General features: G+C 45.0%; 1 protein-coding gene across 1 annotated transcript in view; it reads right to left on the bottom strand.

Moving 5' to 3' along the window:
- MPP4 (MAGUK p55 scaffold protein 4) overlaps nucleotides 1-19,607 on the bottom strand; it is a 41,769-nt gene extending 22,162 nt beyond the window's left edge. Inside the window, exons 1-8 of the mRNA XM_050969592.1 lie at nucleotides 19,543-19,607; nucleotides 10,659-10,775; nucleotides 7,838-7,935; nucleotides 5,213-5,290; nucleotides 4,529-4,609; nucleotides 2,893-3,024; nucleotides 2,242-2,323; nucleotides 1,031-1,116 (exon numbers count right to left, since the gene is read on the bottom strand). Coding sequence (XP_050825549.1) covers nucleotides 1,031-1,116; nucleotides 2,242-2,323; nucleotides 2,893-3,024; nucleotides 4,529-4,609; nucleotides 5,213-5,290; nucleotides 7,838-7,935; nucleotides 10,659-10,740 — 639 coding nt within the window. The 5' untranslated portion in view covers nucleotides 10,741-10,775; nucleotides 19,543-19,607. The remainder of the gene's footprint in view (nucleotides 1-1,030; nucleotides 1,117-2,241; nucleotides 2,324-2,892; nucleotides 3,025-4,528; nucleotides 4,610-5,212; nucleotides 5,291-7,837; nucleotides 7,936-10,658; nucleotides 10,776-19,542) is intronic.
- Nucleotides 19,608-20,137: the final 530 nt, after the last annotated feature.

Raw genomic sequence — 20,137 nt, 5'->3', positions numbered from 1 at the left:
CAGCAGAATGCCATGTACAGAATCATTGTTAAAACAAAGATCTTTAAAAGAAAGATTGATTTAGTTCTTGTGTGGAAAACTTTGGAACCTTGCTAAGATGTCTAATGCCCTTAAATATGTCTTGTTAAAAACATATATATTTTCAGTATCAATTCACAATTAAATTTTAGTTCTGAAGTCTAATTTAAATTAACTATATAGGGCTGGGCTGTGCAAGCATGTTTTCAAGATTTGTAGATTTTGTGTTATGGTGAAGTTTGTATTTCTAATGGTGTGTTATGCATCTGAAGATAGGTGCAAACAGAGAAATCACGAGAGAGAAACAAATAAAAGAACAGACACTAACCAGAGTGGAACCTCACTGATTGGCACTAACAACTAGAGAGCCAATGGAGAATACTAAATATTGTGACCTGATGAGCAAGCTAACAAACATCAGGGATAGCGCATCAGGGAGTGATCTTTGTTTGCTAATTTTAAACAAAGATGATTTTAGTTTAAATTATTTATGACACTACTTGATAACACAGAAGTTAATGCATTTTGTAAAATGAATGAAGGCTTAAGAACGTGACACCTTATTTTGCAACTAATCCTTTTCAGAGAAATGGAGTGAGACTGCTGGGGGGGGGGGCGGGTAAAGGTTGGCAGAATTATTGATTTTAGATAGAGAGAATGAGTGAGGTTCTGCTGGGTTTTGTCCCTAATTCAAAAGGCAAAGGGTGGAATGCACCCCTATACAGATGTCCACAACAGGGTGTGTATACCACTTAGGCTCTATTTGGAGGGCTTAAAAGTAGCACATAGGCCATGTGCTGGCTCACTGCACAGGATGAATTTCACCCACAATGAAGAAACAGACAAAGTAGTAGATTACATGTAAAATTATTGCTGGTGTGTAGGTCTTCCTTCCTCTAGAAATTTACATTGAGAATTTAGGCTGCTCTTTTTAAAGGAAGTGCACGTATGAGTACATAGAATTACACTTGAACTACAGAGAAATGAAAAAAAAGTAAAATGCATTTCATACCAGAACATGGATAACTTGCTCTGGCTCTAGTCCTTCCACTGGAACTCCATTCACCTCTACCAGCTTGTCTCCGGCATACAACAATCCTAGAATAAAAAGGTACAGGAAAGAAGACACTCATTATAGAGAAGATGTGATTCTGAAAAAGTTCAGAGATGCAACAGAAAACTGGAGAACAGTCCTGAAATAAGAAATGCCCCTATCCTAGATTCGGACCTGAGTCAGGAATGTCAGATCTGAAGTAGTATCGTGCTGTGGATAGAGCAGACAGCTCTGTTATAGGCTTCACTGTGCAATCTCAAACAATTGACTTGACTTCTCTGAGCCTCAGTTTCTCTATTTGTAGGATAGGTGTATTCATTCTTCCCCTTTTTTTGTAAAGCACTTTGAGATCTAGTGGTGATGAAAAGGACTTGAGGAGTGTTAAGTATTCTTATCCAAACTAGAGTTCCCCCAGAACTGACGTGTTCAGATTCAGAGTTCTGGTTCTGACCATTATAGTAATAGGCTGAGTTACAATGTTCAGATCTAGATCTGAAACCCTTCATGGTCCAGAGGAAGTAATGGTGGAGAGGGAATATGATCTGGTGTTTAGGCTCATCTCTAGTTTCTACAGAAGTAAGTTTACTAAAGATAAGTAAGAAATACATGATCTATCATGCAAACCACAAGTGGTAGTTGCATCTTCCCCTTCAACTCAGTTAAACAGGTTATCTTGTGTATCTTAATTAATCCTAACAGGATCTCATTCAGCTGCTGTATACAACTTTGGTAAACTTATCCTCCAGACAGAGGCCATGGTACAGTAATGGGAACTATTTTATGATGGAGAGACTAGAGCCTGAGCAAGTTATCCACTTTCTGCTATGAAATTGAGTGTGCTGATGTTCATACCAGGTGGTACTATTTTGTATTACTGCTTAACTCATGCCAGATTTATCCAGGTGTTGATGTTGAGTGTAAACATTGTAAGATTGTGTTTGACGTTGGCTTTCTGTCTCATCTTTTTTGAATGCAACACATTTACCCCGGAATGAGAGAATTATGAAGAAATAATAAAAAAAAGTCAGAAGTACTTCAGCGTGAGGCAATTATTACTATTTATACGGTACTGTCAAGGTATGTGCTTAGAAGTTCTAATAGGAGAGAATTTACAGTTGCAGAAAAAAAAGGTTATTTTTTCCCTGCTGTGTGTTTCAAATGATACTTACCACTTCTGTCTGCTAGCCCACCATGGATCACCCTGGCAACCACAATGTCACCTGTTATCTCATGGCGTTTAATGGTGGCACCCTGGCAAAATAAAAAGAATAAATATCTTTTGATTCCTTTCAAACTTCAAATCTGATCTCCTTAATGACTGGAGATTACTGAAAAAGATTCCTTTTCTCCTTAAAGCTGCACAGTATTGCAGGACCCGTAAGTACCGTTCACAATACATTAAAAGATGTGTAAACTTAGTCTCTTAAGGGACATGAACAAAATGGCCATTATACGGCCCAGTTTCCAACTCTCGCATTCTATGAAATTGTACATAGGGCCTACTGTAATACATCTTTTCCATCTCTAATGTTATGATTTTCCAGTACTAATCCTTGTATTTATCACAAATATAGTACAACATAAAAGGGCAACAAGGGCAAACAACTTCCAAGAAATTTTGTTTGGTTTTTACCCTCCTTCCCACTCCATTTGCCAAGGAGGCACTTTATTTGTTCAAGATGAGTCTTTGTCAATTTAAAAGAGAATAGAATTAACAAAATTTCTATAGCATTGCTTATAAATAACCCATTTATACAAAACACTTTATTGAATCTATTGCACAAGTTCAAACGATCAAAAAAACCAGAAAGCTTCCTTACCAGGGGCTGCTTGTTTTTCACTAAGCAGACAATCCTCATGGCTTCTTCATTTTCAGGGATGTTATCTGGTAGAGGGGGAAGGATTGGTTCAAAATCTTTCTGGGCCACAGTATCATGAGCTGATAGTAAGGCCTGTGACAAGAAGAAAGAAGCAAGCGAAGGTCATCCCAAGAAATAGCTTTGACTGGGGCTGTCCAGGAGTCAGAAGTGGGAGACTGAATTCTTACATGAATATAGACCCACACGGCAGTGGCTGACATCATTGCTCTTTCCACTGAAAAATTCAATCACTGGACATTTTCCTGTTTTCTTGGAATTTAATCTTAGGAGAGCTGTGTCCTTGTTTGGGGATATAGCACAAGCACATAGGCTTTGTAATAGATTTTAAGACAAAACAAGTTTGTTCATGTAAAAAACCTGCCCCATGTCTCTAAGAATTTTTTTAAATAGATCTCTCAAAAGCATAGATATTAAAAACAGCGGTAACCATCAGTCTGTTGTGCATACTGTAGATATTTAATTCTTTCATGAGGTAAGGGATGAGATACAGACTTTAAAGGTAGGGGAAAGAATCCCACACTTGCAAATTCACAGCTACCATTGTCCACTAATTTCTTCTTGCCATAACTAATCCAAATCTCTATTTATCATAAACCTTATCCCAGATTTGGACCTTAGCGTCCAAAGTATGGGGGTTGGCATGAAAACCTCCAAGCTTGGTTACCAGCTTGGACCTGGTACTTGCTGCCACCACCCAAAAAATTAGAGTGTTTTGGGGCACTCTGGTCCCCCTGAAAAACCTTCCCTGGGGACCCCAAGACCCAAATCCCTTGAGTCTCACAACAAAGGGAAATAATCCTTTTTCCCTTCCCCCCTCCAGGTGCTCCTGGAGAGATACACAGACACAAGCTCTGTGAATCCAAACAGAGTGACTCCCCCTCTCCGTTCCCAGTCCTGGAAACAAAAGCACTTTCCTCTTCACCCAGAGGGAATGCAAAATCAGGCTAGCAAATCCAACACACACAGATCTCCCCCTGATTTCTTCCTCCCACCAATTCCCTGGTGAGTACAGACTCAATTTCCCTGAAGTAAAGAAAAATTCCAACAGGTCTTAAAAGAAAGCTTTATATAAAAAAGAAAGAAAAATACATACAAATGGTCTCTCTGTATTAAGGTGACAAAATACAGGGTTAATTGTTTAAAAGAAATATGAATAAACAGCCTTATTCAAAAAGAATACAAATCAAAGCACTCCAGCACTTATATTCATGCAAATACCAAATAAAAGAAACCATATAACTTACTATCTGATCTCTTACTATCTGATCCTTACACTTAGAAACAGAAGATTAGAAAGCAGAAACTACTTCTCCAAAGCTCAGAGAAAGCAGGCAGACAGAAAACAAAGACCTCAGACACAAAATTCCCTCCACCCAAAGTTGAAAAAATCCGGTTTCCTGATTGGTTCTCTGGTCAGGTGCTTCAGGTGAAAGAGACATTAACCCTTAGCTATCTGTTTATGACACTATTGCCTTCTTTGCTGTCTTCTGCAGGCAGCTGCAAAGTTCATTCCCCCCATACTGAAGTCATTTCAGTGAGAGATGTTTCGATTCCCCTTTCAATGGCCAGCACTTGCCTTCAAGTTTGGATTTCGCAGAAGTCGTCTCAGCTCTCTGATCTCTGTAGATTGAGGGACTCCACGCAACAACTCCACCACCTGGTGATGAGAGAGTGGGAACTGGATCCATCAGGAATTCCTATTTTAAATACTGTAGTAAACTTTATTTGGTAATGTAACAGACTTTTTCTTTAACTCCATGCTATGAGACTAAGTGAATTCCCTTCTCCAATCCCACAACTAGATTTCATCACCAGTATAAGTTTCTAGCACGAACCATTAAGCTTCCAGCTAATTCTGTCCTGAACTTATTAAAATCATCCTATCAGAAACCTTATAAAATTCATAGATTTGAGCCAAGCTCCTTTATGGTCAGCTCTTATGACAAGGCAGATTGTGAATTGGGGAGGAGGGATGATCTAGCTGTTAATGCACAGGACTCGTAGTCACTCTGCCACAGACTATGTGATTTTGGGAATTCCACACCTTCTATGTGTTTTTGATCCCCTGTCTGTACAATGGAGATGATTAACTACTTGTCTCACAAGGGAGCAAGGCTAAAGTCATTAATGCTTGTGATGCGCACTCAGATCGTTGGACAGACTGCACCACAGATATGCAGAGTATTATTATGTGCAGTTGAGTTAACAAATTAGGGTTTGGTTAAAAAAAAAAGGAATATAGTCTCTTATATAATCTCACCTCACGAGACAGTGCACGTGCTTGGGGTGTGACTGGGACTGTTTTTTTTCTGATAGATTGATGGAGGCATTCATAAACCTATTGAGTGAAATGATAAGGAAAAGGGAACAATGCAATACTACTCAATGGATTCACACCCATGGTGTGATCCACTCATATGGAAACCACACACACACACACACAATGCCTCATCACTAAAGATTTTCTAGGAGTAGCTAGAATAAAAATCATAAATAAGGCTACGATTTAGTCATGGAGGCCACGGAATTCATGACTGCCAGCAACCTCTGTGACTTCAGCCTGCTGTGGTCAGTAACTGCAGGGTCCTCCACCACCAGCAGGGGTAGGGAGTTGCAGGGTCCCACTGGCAGCTCCCTGAGCCCGCAGTTGTCAGCAGGTGAATCCCCGACCCGCCCGTGCTGCAGGCGGCTCCTAGCCCCTACGCAGCTGCCCCGCTTCAGGCAGTGTGGGGACTGACAGATCCCCTTTTTGTCAGATATACTTTCAGTAAAAGTCACGGACAGGTCACAGCTTCCGTGATTTTTTCTTGTTTGCCCATGACCTGTTTGTGACTTTTACTAAAAATATCCATGACAAAATCTTAGCCTTCATGATTAAGGCTATCAATTCTTCTGATTCAGGACCTAACTACAGATTGCCAGCTGAGGCCAATTTTAAATCTGACATTACATAGAACTACCCAATTAGCCAGGTACACTGGGATTTTCCACCTTAATCTGAAGTATCGGTAATAAGTTACTGTCAAGGGCAAGATAAAGGGCTTACTGGACCAATGCTCTAATCCAGTATGGCAATCCTCAGAGATTCCATTGTTTCCCTTCTTCCCCTAACTATAATCCTTACTCAAATAGCAAAGCTAAACTAAATCACCAATTTAAAGACTGACTTCAAGGAAAGTTTTATTCACCTAATACAGTGGTTTCCAACCTTTTCATGCCCCAAATCACTTTTTTAATCTAAGGGCAACCCAGGATCTACCTCGCCTCTTCCCCAAAGCCCTGTCCTGCTCATTCCATCCTCCCCTTCTCCGTCGCTCTTCTCCTCCACCCTTACTTACTTTCACCGGGCTGAGGTAGGGGATTGGGGTTCAGGAGGAGGTGCGGGCAGTGGGCTGGGGCTGAGGGGTTCACAGTGTGAGGAGGCTCTGGGCTGAGCTTGGGCCAGAGCGTTGGGGTGCAGAGGGGGTGCAGGATGCGGGCTCTGGGAGGGAGTTTGGGTGAAGCAGGGGATTGCAGGCTGGGGCAGAGTGTTGAGGTGCAGGAGGGGGTACAGGGTGCTGGGTCAAGGAGGGTGGTCAGGGCTGGGGCTTGGAGTGCAGGAGGGGGTTGGGGTGCTGGCTCTGGGAAGGGGTTATGGGCTGGGAGTTGGGCTGCAGGAGGGGGCTTGGTGCTGGCTCTGGGAGGGGGCTCAGAGTGGAACTTGGGGTGCAGGAGGGGGTATGGGCTGCAGGAGCGAGTTTGGGGTGCTGGCTCTGGGAGGGGGCTCAGGGCTGGGGTGCAGCCTTCCACTGGGCAGCACTTATGTTCGGCAGCGCAGCACTTATGGTGGTGGGTGCAGCAAGGCTAAGGCAGGCTTCCTGCCTACACCAGCTCCACACTGCTCCCGGAAGAGGCCAACACACTCTGGGGGAGGGGCGTGGAAACGTGGCTCTGTGTGCTGCCCCTCTTTGAAGCACCTCCCTTACAGCTCTCCTGGCCAATGGAAGCTGTGGGGGTGGTGCTTGCAGGCAGGAACGGCACACAGAGGGAGATCCCTGCCCCCCACCACACCTGTGGAGCCACGCTGGCTGCTTCTGAGAGCAGCGTAGGGCCAGGATAGGGAGTCTGCCTTAGTGACAGCCATACTGTGCTGCTGGAGAGCGCGATTGACCGGGAGATCCTCTAGGATCAACCAGTCAATCATGATTGACCGGTTGGTGACCACTGACCTAGAAGGGTTTTTTTTTAATTTTTGTTTTATTAACTTTGGACCTGTTTACAGACTTGAAAAAAATTCCTTTCCTGCTAAAATGTTTAACTTAAAACAGTTGAAAAAATTGTCTAATAGGAAAAATTTCCTTCCCAGTTAGGGTGACCAGATGACAAGAACAAAATATCGGGACACATGGGGAAGGCGGGGGAGAGAGAAGTGGGCTGCCGAAGCAAAAAAAAAGCCAGAGTGCAAAATATTGGGATAAATGGCATCCCAACCATACATCAGTTGGGACGCAGGACAAAACTAAATATTGGGATTTTATCGGGACGTCTAGTCACCCTATTCCCAGTTCAGTCTGATGCTAACATACAGCCCTTGATTATACGTCACAGCAATGCAATCAATAGTAAATAATATTTCAAACTCGTATAGCACCTTTCATTCATTCATAGAAAACAAGATATCACACCCATTTTACAACCTGGGTACAGATCACCACCTGCAGCCAATCTTAACTCTCCCTGTGATTGCATGGGATTACACAATTAGCCAGGTACACTGGGATTTTCCACCTTCATCTGAAGTATCTGGATTAATTAACCTACAGTCTCCGCATGGCAGTGAGGCAGATGCCTGTTGGAGATATTGTTCTCCAAGGAAGACTGGTCTTGCAGACAAAGAGGGCTTTACCTTTAGGAGAGCTTGCAGCCAGGGAGATCTGAGCAGGTCGTATAACACTCCAACTCCATTGACATCCCTTTTACAGAACAGGCTCAATTCTTGTAACACTAGAGTCAAAACATGAGACAAACATGAGCTCAAGAAACAAGAGAGTGCAGTGCATTTCAGCACAAACGGCTGATCAAAAAAGCCAAGTATTGGCCCAGATCTCTGAGAAGGTAATTCACTTGAATTTATATTCCCTTATAATGTGTCCCAGATACCCAACTGGTAATTCCTTAAGAAGAAAAGGTTCCCTGTTGTCAGCTCTATGGTGCATACCTTCTTATCAGCTGTATTTGTGCAGGGCAAGCAATTGTCCACTGATCAGAGAAACATATTCCCCATGGGCATCCCACACCTATTTAAGTTTGAATCCAAGTTGACATTTATTCCATCCATGCACTGTAGTAACTTTGCCTTGCCCATGTTTTAGGGATTTGTTTTAGATTGTTTCTCTCTCACCATTTGAAAGTGCTCATCACATCTCAAGGGCTATAGAATATAATAATAATAATAATAATAATTCACATTCCAGCCTGACCTGAGAGTTCAGTTAATAAATCTGTACCACTGACAGCCATCCTGTACATTGCCTCCTAGGAATGACTCTTTCCCCATTCCCATCAGAAACAGCACCATTTCCCCTACATAAAAAGAACAGGAATAGTGTGTAGACACAATGAAAATCTAGACTGTTTGAAAACCGAAGGAGGCATAAGAATTTTAGCCCTTATCAGTTTATGACCATTATTCAAAATCAGGCCTATATGCCACAGGAAACTAGATTTTTATAACAGTATTGGATCATTTCTAAAGTCTATGCTATGCCCAGAAATTATGAGAAAACTGAAAATATTAACATACAGAAGTCTGAGGATAGGTAGCTAACTCCCATTGAAAGTGAATAGGACCTATGCACCCAATTCACTGAGGCACTTTGTAAATCCCACTAGGCACCTATCTGAATCTTCAAGTACCTAAATACCTTTATAAATCTGGTCCGAGATGATTTTCTGACAGAGGCCAAATAAAACTGATCTGCTCCCTCACTCCCCAATACACTCTGATTTTCAACACTTCTTATTATATCCTCTCTTCCTTTTTTGTGCTTTCACAGGGCGACTATGCTTCTCTGTCCTGCCTTAAGTCAAGCATCTCACTAGTAAAACAAGTCAAGGGCCAACTGATTTTCTTAATTTCCTTCTCTCAGTCCCCTTTGTTGTTAAGCACTGAAGGCTGGAATGTTGTTGCCACAGTAACACTGTCCAGGCTGCTAAGCAGTTACAGATGCTCAGCGCTTCTCATTCTTGGAGCTCTGGTGTTATCAGCATTGGAAGAGAGTGCAGCCTGCTAACTGAGCAGACCTTGATGTTACACATAAGAAAAAACACAGGCTCAGTTTGGTGACAAAGGCACTTGGCCAGATTTATTGCCCTCAAGACACAGTACCAGCGCCCCGGCTCTGTGGTTACAGGTACACTAACACATGAGTGCCCAGTAGTAAGGAGTGGCTCAGTCAGCTGTGGGAGTCTCTGCTGTCCCCTCAGCTGCACAAAGAGTGAAGGTGAGGCACCCCAATATTTACTGATGAGACAAAACTTACGTACTACCTTACGGTTTTCATGACATCTGCTTATCATCTCCCCTTGTACCTTGCTCCTGATATCTTCTGTGAAACCCTCTTATCTTGTGCTAGGTCAGGATGTACCTGGGCTCATCTTTTGGAAGGTGTTCACATACATACCCAGTGCCTGGTATTTCTTAGGAGTGCCTGTGTTTTAGCAATGCTAGCAGTGCCCTTGCCAAATTAATGTATTAGACAGTGAACTGGTAAGCACCTGCTTTAATACATGGCCTGACTTTGGTTCACAGCTTAGCCTGGCTTTGCTGAATGTGGTTCAGGTCTCAAGCCTTGCACCACATTCAGCAAAGCCAGGCTCTTTGTAACTTGCACCAGGCCCCATGCTCACTCACTCTCTCTACACTACACCCTTTCTGTGCTTTTTTCCCCATGCTGCCTTTATGCTTGCAAATGTCTTCCTGCTCCAGTGCACCGAACAAGTTCCTTCTCATGCAAATGTCTCCTGAAACCTCAATTCTTCCACCAAACTGATCACTCCCTCTCAAAAAAATGTGTATTTTAAAAAAACAACCAACCAAAAAAAACCTAGTCACAATACAGTCAGCTTGGACCACTGCAGATAACTACACCAGACAAAGACTACATCTCTTCTTTTGTTTACTGCTTTCCTTCCAGAGACTCTCTACATGTATTGACTGTTCATTTTGGTTTTGCTATCACTTTAGGCCTTGAGCCTTATGCCTGTGCTTAGCATTAAATTAACTGACTTCAATTATATTATTCAGATGCTTGTTTGCCAGATCAGCACCTTAGAGTGTCAGCTCTGAGATAGGGAATTTGACCTAAATTATTGGAAAACGCTAGTGATTTTAGATGCCAGATATGAGAAATTTTAAAAAAGGTACCTGATTTGGAGGGAAAGTGCTCAGCACTTTCTGAAAAATCAGACTCTTAAGGCATTTAAAAGCAGGCTTCCCAAAGTCACTACTCACTTATAAAAAAAATTAGGCCCTTACCTCAATTGTGCCTGTAATGCTTGACTCACACCTGTCTGGTACTACATAAACAAACAAATAAGACTAAATTCCAAGCAAGAATGGGATTTGTCATATATACTATCAGTGATATTTTAAAATATCTGCTGACTTGATAACTGCACGTTTCTTTCTTGTTTTGAAAAAGGAACACAAGAGTTATATGCTGTACCAGTCTCCTGGCCAGGTACTGCAAGCATCTCCATCTTCTCCTTCACTCTAGGAGATTCTTCCCGTTTCTCTGAATGGATCATTCACAGCAGCAATATTTCACAAAACAGACTCCAAACTGTGAAACGAAGAAAAGATGGTTACTCACCTTTGTAATTGTTGTTCTTCGAGATATGTTCCTCATATCCATTCCAATTAGGTGTGCACGCGCCGCGTGCACGTTCATCGGAAGATTTTTACCCTAGCAACACTTGGTGGGTCAGCTGGGTCGCCCCCTGGAGTGGTGCTGCCATGGCGCTGGATATATACCCCTGCCGACCCAACGGCCCTTCAGTTCCTTCTTGCCAGCTACTCCAACAGAGGGGAAGGAGGGTGGGTTTGGAATGGATATGAGCAACACATCTCGAAGGACAACAGTTACAAAGGTGAGCAACCGTCTTTTCTTCTGCAAGTGCTTGCTCATATCGATTCCAATTAGGTGACTCCCAAGCCTTACTTAGGCAGTGGGCTCGGAGTGAGATGTTGCAGAATGTAGAACTGCTGATCCAAATGCCGTGTCATCTCTGGACTGTTAAACCAGAGCGTAATGTGAGGCAAAGGTGTGGACCGAGGATCAGGTAGCTGTGTGACATATCTCCTGGATAGGTACATGAGCCAGGAAGGCGGCAGATGAAGCCTGAGCCCTGGTAGAATGTGCAGTGAGGTGGCTCAAGGGAACAAGAGCCAAGTCATAACAAAGTACGGCTGCACGCCATCACCCAAGATGAGATCCTCTGGGAGGAGACAGGTAGGCCCTTCATTTGGTCTGCCACCGTGATGAAGAGTTGGGGCGTTTTACGAAAGGGTTTTGTCCGCTCGATATAAAATGCGAGTGCTCTACAGATGTCTAGGGAGTGCAATTGTTGTTCCCGTCATGATGAGTGTGGCTTCGGGAAGAAGACCGGAAGGAAGATATCCTGGTTGATATGAAAGGCTGTTATCACTTTAGGGAGGAAAGCTGGGTGTGGCTGCAACTGCATCTTGTCCTTGTGAAACACAGTAGACGGTGGGTCCACCGTGACAGCCCTAAGCTCGGAGACTCGTCTGGTCAATGTAATGGCTACGAGGAAAGCTGTCTTCCAGGACAGGTATAGTAGTGAGCAAGTTGCTAACGGCTCGAAAGCGGCAGACATAAGTCTGGTTAGAACCAGGCTGAGGTCCCAGGTTGGGGCGGGACGGCATACTTGGGGGTATAGGCGGTCCAAGCCCTGGAACCTAGAAACCATAGGGTGTGAGAACACAGAGCGGCCACTTTTCCCTGGGTGGAAGGTAGAGATGGCCGCCAAGTGCACCTTCAATGATGATACTGCTAGGCCCTATTGTTTGAGAGACCAGAGGCAGTCCAAGATGGTGGGGATCGAGACCTCGGTGGGAGTAACATGCGTTTCGCACCAGCAGGAGAAACGCTTCCACTTGGCCAGATACATTAACTGAGTGGAAGTTTTCCTGCTACCCAGGAGTACTTGTTGTACTGAGGCAGAGCAATGTAACTCGGACTGGCTTAACCACGTAGCAGCCATGCTGTGAGATGAAGGGATTGCAGGTCTGGGTGGTGAAGTCTGCCGTGGTCCTGAGTTATGAAGTCTGGATGAAGAGGCAGGGTGACTGGGTTGGCTATCGACAGGTCGAGCAACATGGTGTACCAGTGTTGCCTGGGCCAAGCAGGGGCGATCATGATCAAGCGAGCTCTGTCCCTGCGGAGCTTTATCAGGACCAGTGGGAACGGTGGAAAGGCGTAAAGCAGTTGGCTCATCCACGGCATCAGGAAAGCGTCCAAAATCAAGCCCGGGGAGAGACCTTGGAAGGAGCAGAACATCTGGCATTTCCTGTTTTCGCGGGAAGTGAGGAGGTCTATACGGGGAAAGCCCCACTTCCGGAAAACAGAATGAATAACGTGCAGACGAATCAACCACTCGTGAGACAGGAAGGATCTGCTGAGTCGATCCGCCAGGGTGTTCCGAACCCCTGGGAGAAAAAAGACGCTACCAGGTCTATCGAGTGGGCTATACAGAAGTCCCAGAGCTGCATGGCTTCCTGACAAAGGGGATAGGACCGTGTCCCTCCCTGCTTGTTTATGTAATACATGGCCGTTCTGTTGTCTGTGAACACTGAGATACAACGGCCTTGCAAATGCTGTTGAAATGCCTGGCACACAAGGCGGACTGCTCTCAGCTTTTGGACATTGATGTGCAAGACCAGCTCGAGATGACCAAAGGCCTTGAGTGTCAAGATGGCCGAGGTGAGCACCCCAGCCGAGAGATGACGCGTCCGTCGTCAGGGACATAGAAGACTGAGGCGGATGGAACGGCATCCCTGCACACACCAGGGAGTGCATCAACCACCAGTCGACAGAGCCTAGGATGCTTGGAGGAATTGTGACTATCACGTCTATGGTGTCTCTGCCCGGGTGGTATACCGAGGTGAGCCAAGATCGGAGAGGAAGGAGGCATAACCTGGCGTGTTTGGTCACGAACATTCAGGCAGCCATGTGACCTAGGAGACTGAGACAAGTGCAAGCCGAAGTTGTCAGGAAGTTCTGTAGGCCTCGGATAGTTGTTACCATCGCCTGAAACCGAGGCTGTGGTAAGCAGGCTCTGGCGAGATTGGAGTCCAGGATGGCCCCAATGAAGTCTATCCTCTGTGTGGGAACCAGAGTGGATTTCTCTGTATTGATCATCAGGCCTAGACTCATGAATAGGTCCTTGACGATGTCCACATGATGGGTGACTTGTGCCTCAGAGGTCCCTCGAATGAGCCAATCAATCATGGAGATACAGAAAAACGTGTATCCGACGGCGGCGGAGGGAGGCGGTGATTACAGCCATGCACTTTGTGACTACTCTCGAGGCTGTAGAGAGGCCAAACGGAAGGACCGTAAACTGGAAATGTTGATGGTTGGCTACAAACCGGAGGTACCATCTGTGTGGAGGATAAATGGCGATGTGAAAATACGCGTCCTTCATATCGAGGGTGGCATACTAGTCTCCGGGATCCAAGGATGGGATGATGGTCCCCAGGGATACCATGCAGAACTTCAACTTTATCATGAACTTGTTGAGTTCTCGCAGATCTAGGATAGGTCTGAGACCTCCCCACCTTGGAGATTAGGAAATAGCAAGAGTAGAACCCCTTGCCCCTTTCGTCCTTTAGTACCTCCTCTATGGCTCCCATGGCAAGGAGCGTCCGCACCTCTTGTAAGAGGAGTTGCTCGTGAGAGAGGTCCTGAAGAGGGACGAGGATGGAGGGTGAAAAGGTGGGGGGCGAAATAAACTGGAGATGGTACCCAAGTTCCACCGTGCGTAGGACCCAACGATCCGAAGTTAGTTGGGACCATGCAGGGAGGAAAAAGGAGAGGAGGTTGTAAAAGGGAGGGAAAGGATCCTGGAAAGTAACTGGTACGCCATCCTCTGGTGCATCTTCAAAAGTTTGCCTTTGGCCCCGTAGGTGGCTTGGAGGGACCCTGATTTTCACCCCCTTGGGGTCCTGACTGCCATCTATGACCGGCTCGACCACGCCTTCTGCCAAAGTCCTGCCTCTGTCGAGGTGGAGGGTAAGGGCGGTGAGGCTGGGGCCGGAAAGGCCGGTGCTGAGTCACCGGCGTGTGCATGCCGAGAGAGCGCATAATGACCCTTTTGTCCTTTAGGCTTTGCAGCGTAGGGTCAGTCTTTTCAGAAAAGAGGCCTTGACTGTCAAAAGGCAAGTCCTGTATGGTATGCTGTAGTTCCGGCGGGAGGGCTGACACTTGAAGCCATGAAATGCATCTCATGGCAACTCCCAAGGCCAGAGTCCTGGCTGCAGAGTCTGCTGCATCCAGCAAGGCCTGGAGGGAAGTCCTCACCACTTTCTTCCCCTCCTCCAAGAGGTCAGCAAACTCTTGACAGGAGTCTTGAGGGACTTACTCCGTGAACTTGCCCACTGCCGCCCAGGTGTTGTAGTTGTAGTGGCTAAGCAGGGCTTGCAGGTTTGCCACCCGGAGTTGGAGGGCCCCTGCAGAGTATACCTTACAGCCCAGTAAGTCCACACGCCTAGCCTCCTTCGATTTTGGAGCCGGAGCTGGCTGGCCATGGCGTTCCCTCTCATCGACAGACTGTACGACAAGGGAGCAGGGAGGAGGATGGTCGTGCAGGTACTCGTACCCCTTAGAGGGCACCATGTACTTGCGCTCAACTCCCCTGGCAGCGGGTGGAATAGAGGCTGGAGACTGCCAGATGGTATCAGCATTGGCCTGGATCGTCCGGATGAATGGTAAGGCCACTCTTGTGGGGGTGTCAGCCGACAGAATATCCACCACCGGGTCCTCTATCTCCGGTGCCTCCTCTACCTGGAGATTCATATTGAGTGCCACACGTCTCAGGAGGTCCTGATGGGCCCTCAGGTCAATTGGAGGAGGGCCCGTGGAGGATGTCCCTACCACCGCCTCATCAGGAGAGGAGGAAGAGGAGAGGCCAGGGACAAGCGGGTCCTGTGTGGACTCTTGCTCTTGGACAACCTCCGGCTCCAGTGGGATCTGGGAGTCTGGTGGCTGAAAAGGTGCTTCCTCCATACCGGTAGGAGGGGGGCGGCTGACAGTCGCCTCCGGCACCCGATGCTCTGATGGAGCAGAGCGAGATGGGACTGGAGGTACACCTTGGGCCTGGTGATATGCCCAAGGTGTCCAGAATGACCACTGATAGGGGCCTTGATCTTGGGCCTGGGTCTCCTGGAAGATTCTGGTGGGCACATCAGAGTCACGGTCCTGTGCATAGGAACTGTCCACATGAGAGGACACCAATGCGTGTCGGGATGGCCAAGGAGGGGCTGAAAACCCCTGGGAAGAGTCGCCCTCTATGATTGATCTTGCTCTGTGTGGCACCAGGGATCAGAAGCCATACCAGTACCGGGAACGAGATCGGGACCTACGACTGGAGCAGTGCCGGGAGGTCGACCGGGATCTTTAAGCTCAGCGTCTGGAGCGGCTGCGAGAGTCACGGTGCCTGGAGTGGTGCCGGGAGCTGGATCGGTGCCGAGAGTACTGGGCTGGCGAATGGGACGCTGATCGGTGTTGCGAGTGTGACCGGTACCGAGAAGAGGATTGGTGCTGGGACCGCGATCAGCGTTGGGACCGGGATCGACGACGGGACCGGGAACGCCGGCGGGATCGTGATCGTGAGTGGTGCCGCTCTGCGGTGCCGACAGAGGGTGGTATCATCAAGGCCAGCTTGCCTACAGATTGTATGACCCGCACCGGCGGTGTCGGGGGATGAGGCAGGGCAGACTGTCATCGCAATCAGCTTCCTCACCGTGGAAAATGTCTCCAGCGTGGAGGGAATAGTGAGCTCAACCACGGCTCTCGCCGGGGAGCTTTCAGGTACTGGACTCGATGGCCCTTGCGGGACTGGAATCGACGGTGCCAACGTTGTCGGTGCTGCAGCAGGTGTAGGTGCCGGGCGGTCCGATCTAGCTGGGTGCTCTGGCTGCAGTACAGGTGGCACGGAAGCAGCAGGAGTCTTATGTCTCTTCACCTGCGGGGAGAGAGAACAGTGCCGAGCAGACACTGGTGCCGGTGATGGTCAATGCTGAGAGGCCTTAGCAGTACCGGTGCGATCTGGTTCCGAAGATGCGCTTCTGCCAGTGGATTGTCCAGCGCTTGGTGCCGAGGGTGGAGGAGTAAGAGCTGCCTTCATTAGGAGCTGTTCGAGATGAAAGTCCCGCTCCTTTTTCGTCCTTGGCTTGAAGGCCTTCCAGATCTGGCACTTATCTGCTAGGTGGGATTCCCCGAGGCACTTAAGGCAGGAGTGGTGGGGATCTCCTGTTGGCATTGGCTTGTGACAGGCTGAGCACAGTTTGAAACCCGGTGAACCGGGCATGGGCCCTGACACCGAGTGTGGGGAAGGGGCTAATCCCCAAACCCCTCTTAACTATATGCACTAACAATGTTATAAAAACGAATAAGAATTAACTGCACAAGAATACTGAGAGAACTACAAATAGCTAGGGAAGTGGAGATCAGCTAAGCCGTGCTCCACTGTTCCAATGACTGACACGGGCGGTAAGAAGGAACTGAAGGGCTGTTGGGTCGGCAGGGGTATATATCCGGCGCCATAGTGGCGCCACTCTAGGGGGCAACCCAGCCGACCCACCGAGTGTTGCTAGGGTAAAAATCTTCCAACGAACGTGCACGCAGCGCGTGCACACCTAATTGGAATCGATATGAGCAAGCACTTGAAGAAGAATAAGCATGTTGGAATAACTTTCAATTTGTAAGAAAGAAAGTAGAATAAAAACAGACTGGGGGATAAAAATAGTGTTTCAGATTCAAATGTCACAAAACAATATCACAACCAGTTTAAATTAGATATGGGCTGAGAAAACCAAAGTCGACAGGACTTGCATCTCAGTTTGAGTCCATGTTGACTGCTAAGGTTAGGGTGGGATTCAAATTAAATGCTTTTAGTCTGGTCCATCTCCAATTTAAACAGAGCAGAATAATATTGTTCACAAAGCCATGGTACCCAATGGATGGCCTACAGGTCAAAAGTGGTCCATGGTTATATTTACCTTTAGTAAGTAGATGTATTCTCCATGGGACACTTGTGCTAAGGTGCATTTCTTTACCTTGATCGAAATAGTCTCTGGCTGCTTGTAGCACATCTTGGTGCAAGACCACATTTAATACCATCAGCAGTTAATGGGAAAGGCTTATCTGATCAAACCTTTTAACTGTTCAAATTCTACCACCATATTAAACAAGACATCACTCAGACAGTACGGCTCAAATTGGTTTACTCCTCACAAAGAGCCTTTAGGCTCATGGTAAGTTGCTAATGTGACTCAGCTGGACAAAAATTTGGGCATCCATAGTCAAAAGTAATTGCAGATTTAGTGGTAGTCTTATGTGAATTCGTAATTAGCAATACTTTGAAGAGTTTGCCCCATTTGCCATAAAACTGTTATAGTTTATTGGGTACATTCATATTTTTTAAATTTTATAAAACTCAGTTTAGATATGACTGAACTATAGTGGCTCCTTGCAGTGGGAGGGGAGGGTTTAAGTTGCATGCTTTCAAGGAGCATCTATGAACTCAAAATCTGCGTTACATTAATGCACTAAGTCACTGTATTTAAATTATGAAGTTTCCACTTGCCTCCTCAAATACAAGGCACGCTTGTGAAAACATGCTATACACCAAATTTTTAAATGCACTGTCACAGACAGCTGTAATTTACTTCCCCCAAGATATCTGAAAATAAAAAATAACAACCCATTTTTCAGTCTACAGGGACTGTCAAGTTAAGAGTCATATTTAAAAATAAACCAAATTTCGTTTCCTGTTACTACTATGTTAGACTTAAAATTGAAAGAATTTTGAAAATCAGATTTGCTTCCTTCACTAACGGGGCCAGAATCTGCAAAGACCTCTTCATATAAAGAGTTTAATTGCCTTCAATATGAGTAAAGTTGCTCTGATATTTAAGACTTGGCAGGGTATTCCAAGGTATTTAGTTTTTGTATTTCTTTCATCTGGGACAATAAAAGTAGGCTTTTCACTACCACATCCTAGTTCTCATGCACTAGTTCAATGCTACAGTGAACAATGGAAAGAGATCATTTAAATCCAAAGTGATTTTCAATTTCATTAAAATTACAAAAACATTGGTATTAATATAGGCTTCCATCAAGCTTATTGCATGAACAACCTTACAGTATCCCTTTAAAATTTTAGGTATAAAAGTATGAAATGTAAAGCCAAAAACAGCATCAAAAACTGATATTCCATTATTTGTTCGTATTGTCATAAAAAATTTTTTTCCTCAATTTCTCAAAAAATTCCTTCCAATTTCTCTGATAACTTTAAGCCCAATTTAAATTTTTATGGTCATCTTAATACAGCAGTCATCCCTAAAAATTTAGCAACTTTGCCTTAGAGAACGAAGATCCTGATCCTGAAAACACTTATAAACATGCTCAGTTGTACCCAGGTAACATCACTAAAATTGATGGCTAGAGTAAAGTTAAGCATGCACATGAGTGTTTGCAAGACTGGGGTCTAAACAGCCTTATCTCAGTATTTGCAAAATAATCTAGATTTCCCTATACTTTCTGTATGGAAAAATGAAGACAACATTAAAATTATTTAGTAATCAAAGGCAAAATTTGCCTCTCTTAGGGCAGCCCATGATCTAAAAAACGAAAATGGTGTTTTATAAATGGAAATACTAATAACTTTCCACAGCAGCATGAATCATGGCATTCAAAAATGCTTACAACTTAAAAAAAGTTAAGGACTCATTTAAGTACACAATATATGGGCAAATTAAATCTGTCAAATTATTACACTTTAAATTAATGATTAAACACAATGGACCACACCCCCAGATTGAAATCAGAGGAAACTCTCCATTCCATTTCTTTTAGCAAATGTCGCTATAGGGAGACTGAGTCAAGGATTTTTAGAAGAGTCAATCATCTATTCTAGAGAAAACTGAAGTTGTAGTTTCTCATTTCCAGCAGCTCAGTGCCATCCATGGATCTGAAGGAACAGGATGAACACATCACATTCAGTCACATGTAATCTATCAGATTTGAAACCTGGGTCTCCAGAAGTAAAAGGTCTGTATAACCTAGTGTGTCTCCTGGACCCTACTTTGATGTGTCTTCAACAGCGTTCTGTGTAAAGGTTTCATGGTATAGCCAAAATTACAATTATAAAATTAACATTGAAGAAAACCTTTGCACTGAGAAATTCCTGTTATAGCTCAATCCAAAGGTAATGCCTCCCACAAACATTAACGAATTGCATCACAAAACATTTGAACGAGGGAGCCAATAACAATACTAATGTACAAGTAGTGAATACCATACCAACCTGTGTTAGATATATGCAGTTTATCTTTCTGGATTATCAAACAAAGCAAGAAGGCAGCCATTTTCCCAGGACTGTGGACAGGAAATTATAAGGTACAGTAAGAGATTTATTAGCTCAATCTGCTTATAAAAGCAGAAGGAATTAGTGTCACTTTTACTGCACTTCTTAGTGCCTATTTTTAGAAGGCACTTCTCTTCTCTTGGGTCCTGCCCTATCTTGAAAAGATAGCTGGGATCAGGGAAAGAATTCGGAAGAGATACCCGATTATGTTTTAATCAACGTACTATTGAATATACCCTATTCACTACAAATTTGCCCCATAAGGGAACAAAGAAAAGTACTATTTTAAACCTTTGGGGATCTGGTAGGTTCTCATGTACTGCTTGTATAATTCTATTCCAAGAGATGGTAAAGAATATAGTCTTTGAAAACATGCCTTATTGTTTTTTTTAAACATAACCCAGGCTTCCCCCAGCACAGTGTGGTTTTCCTACCCCAGTGCTGATAGAATACATTGAACAGTTTCTACTTCATTTCTTCCAGTGACTCCAATTATTATTCATACATTTTATACATATGGAGTTCCCCCCCCCCA

The sequence above is a fragment of the Gopherus flavomarginatus genome, chromosome 10, assembly GCF_025201925.1.
Source record: "Gopherus flavomarginatus isolate rGopFla2 chromosome 10, rGopFla2.mat.asm, whole genome shotgun sequence".
Classification (NCBI taxonomy): domain Eukaryota; kingdom Metazoa; phylum Chordata; order Testudines; family Testudinidae; genus Gopherus; species Gopherus flavomarginatus.
The sequence above is the reverse complement of the archived record's forward strand: the minus strand, read 5'-3'. Positions and strand labels throughout refer to the sequence as shown.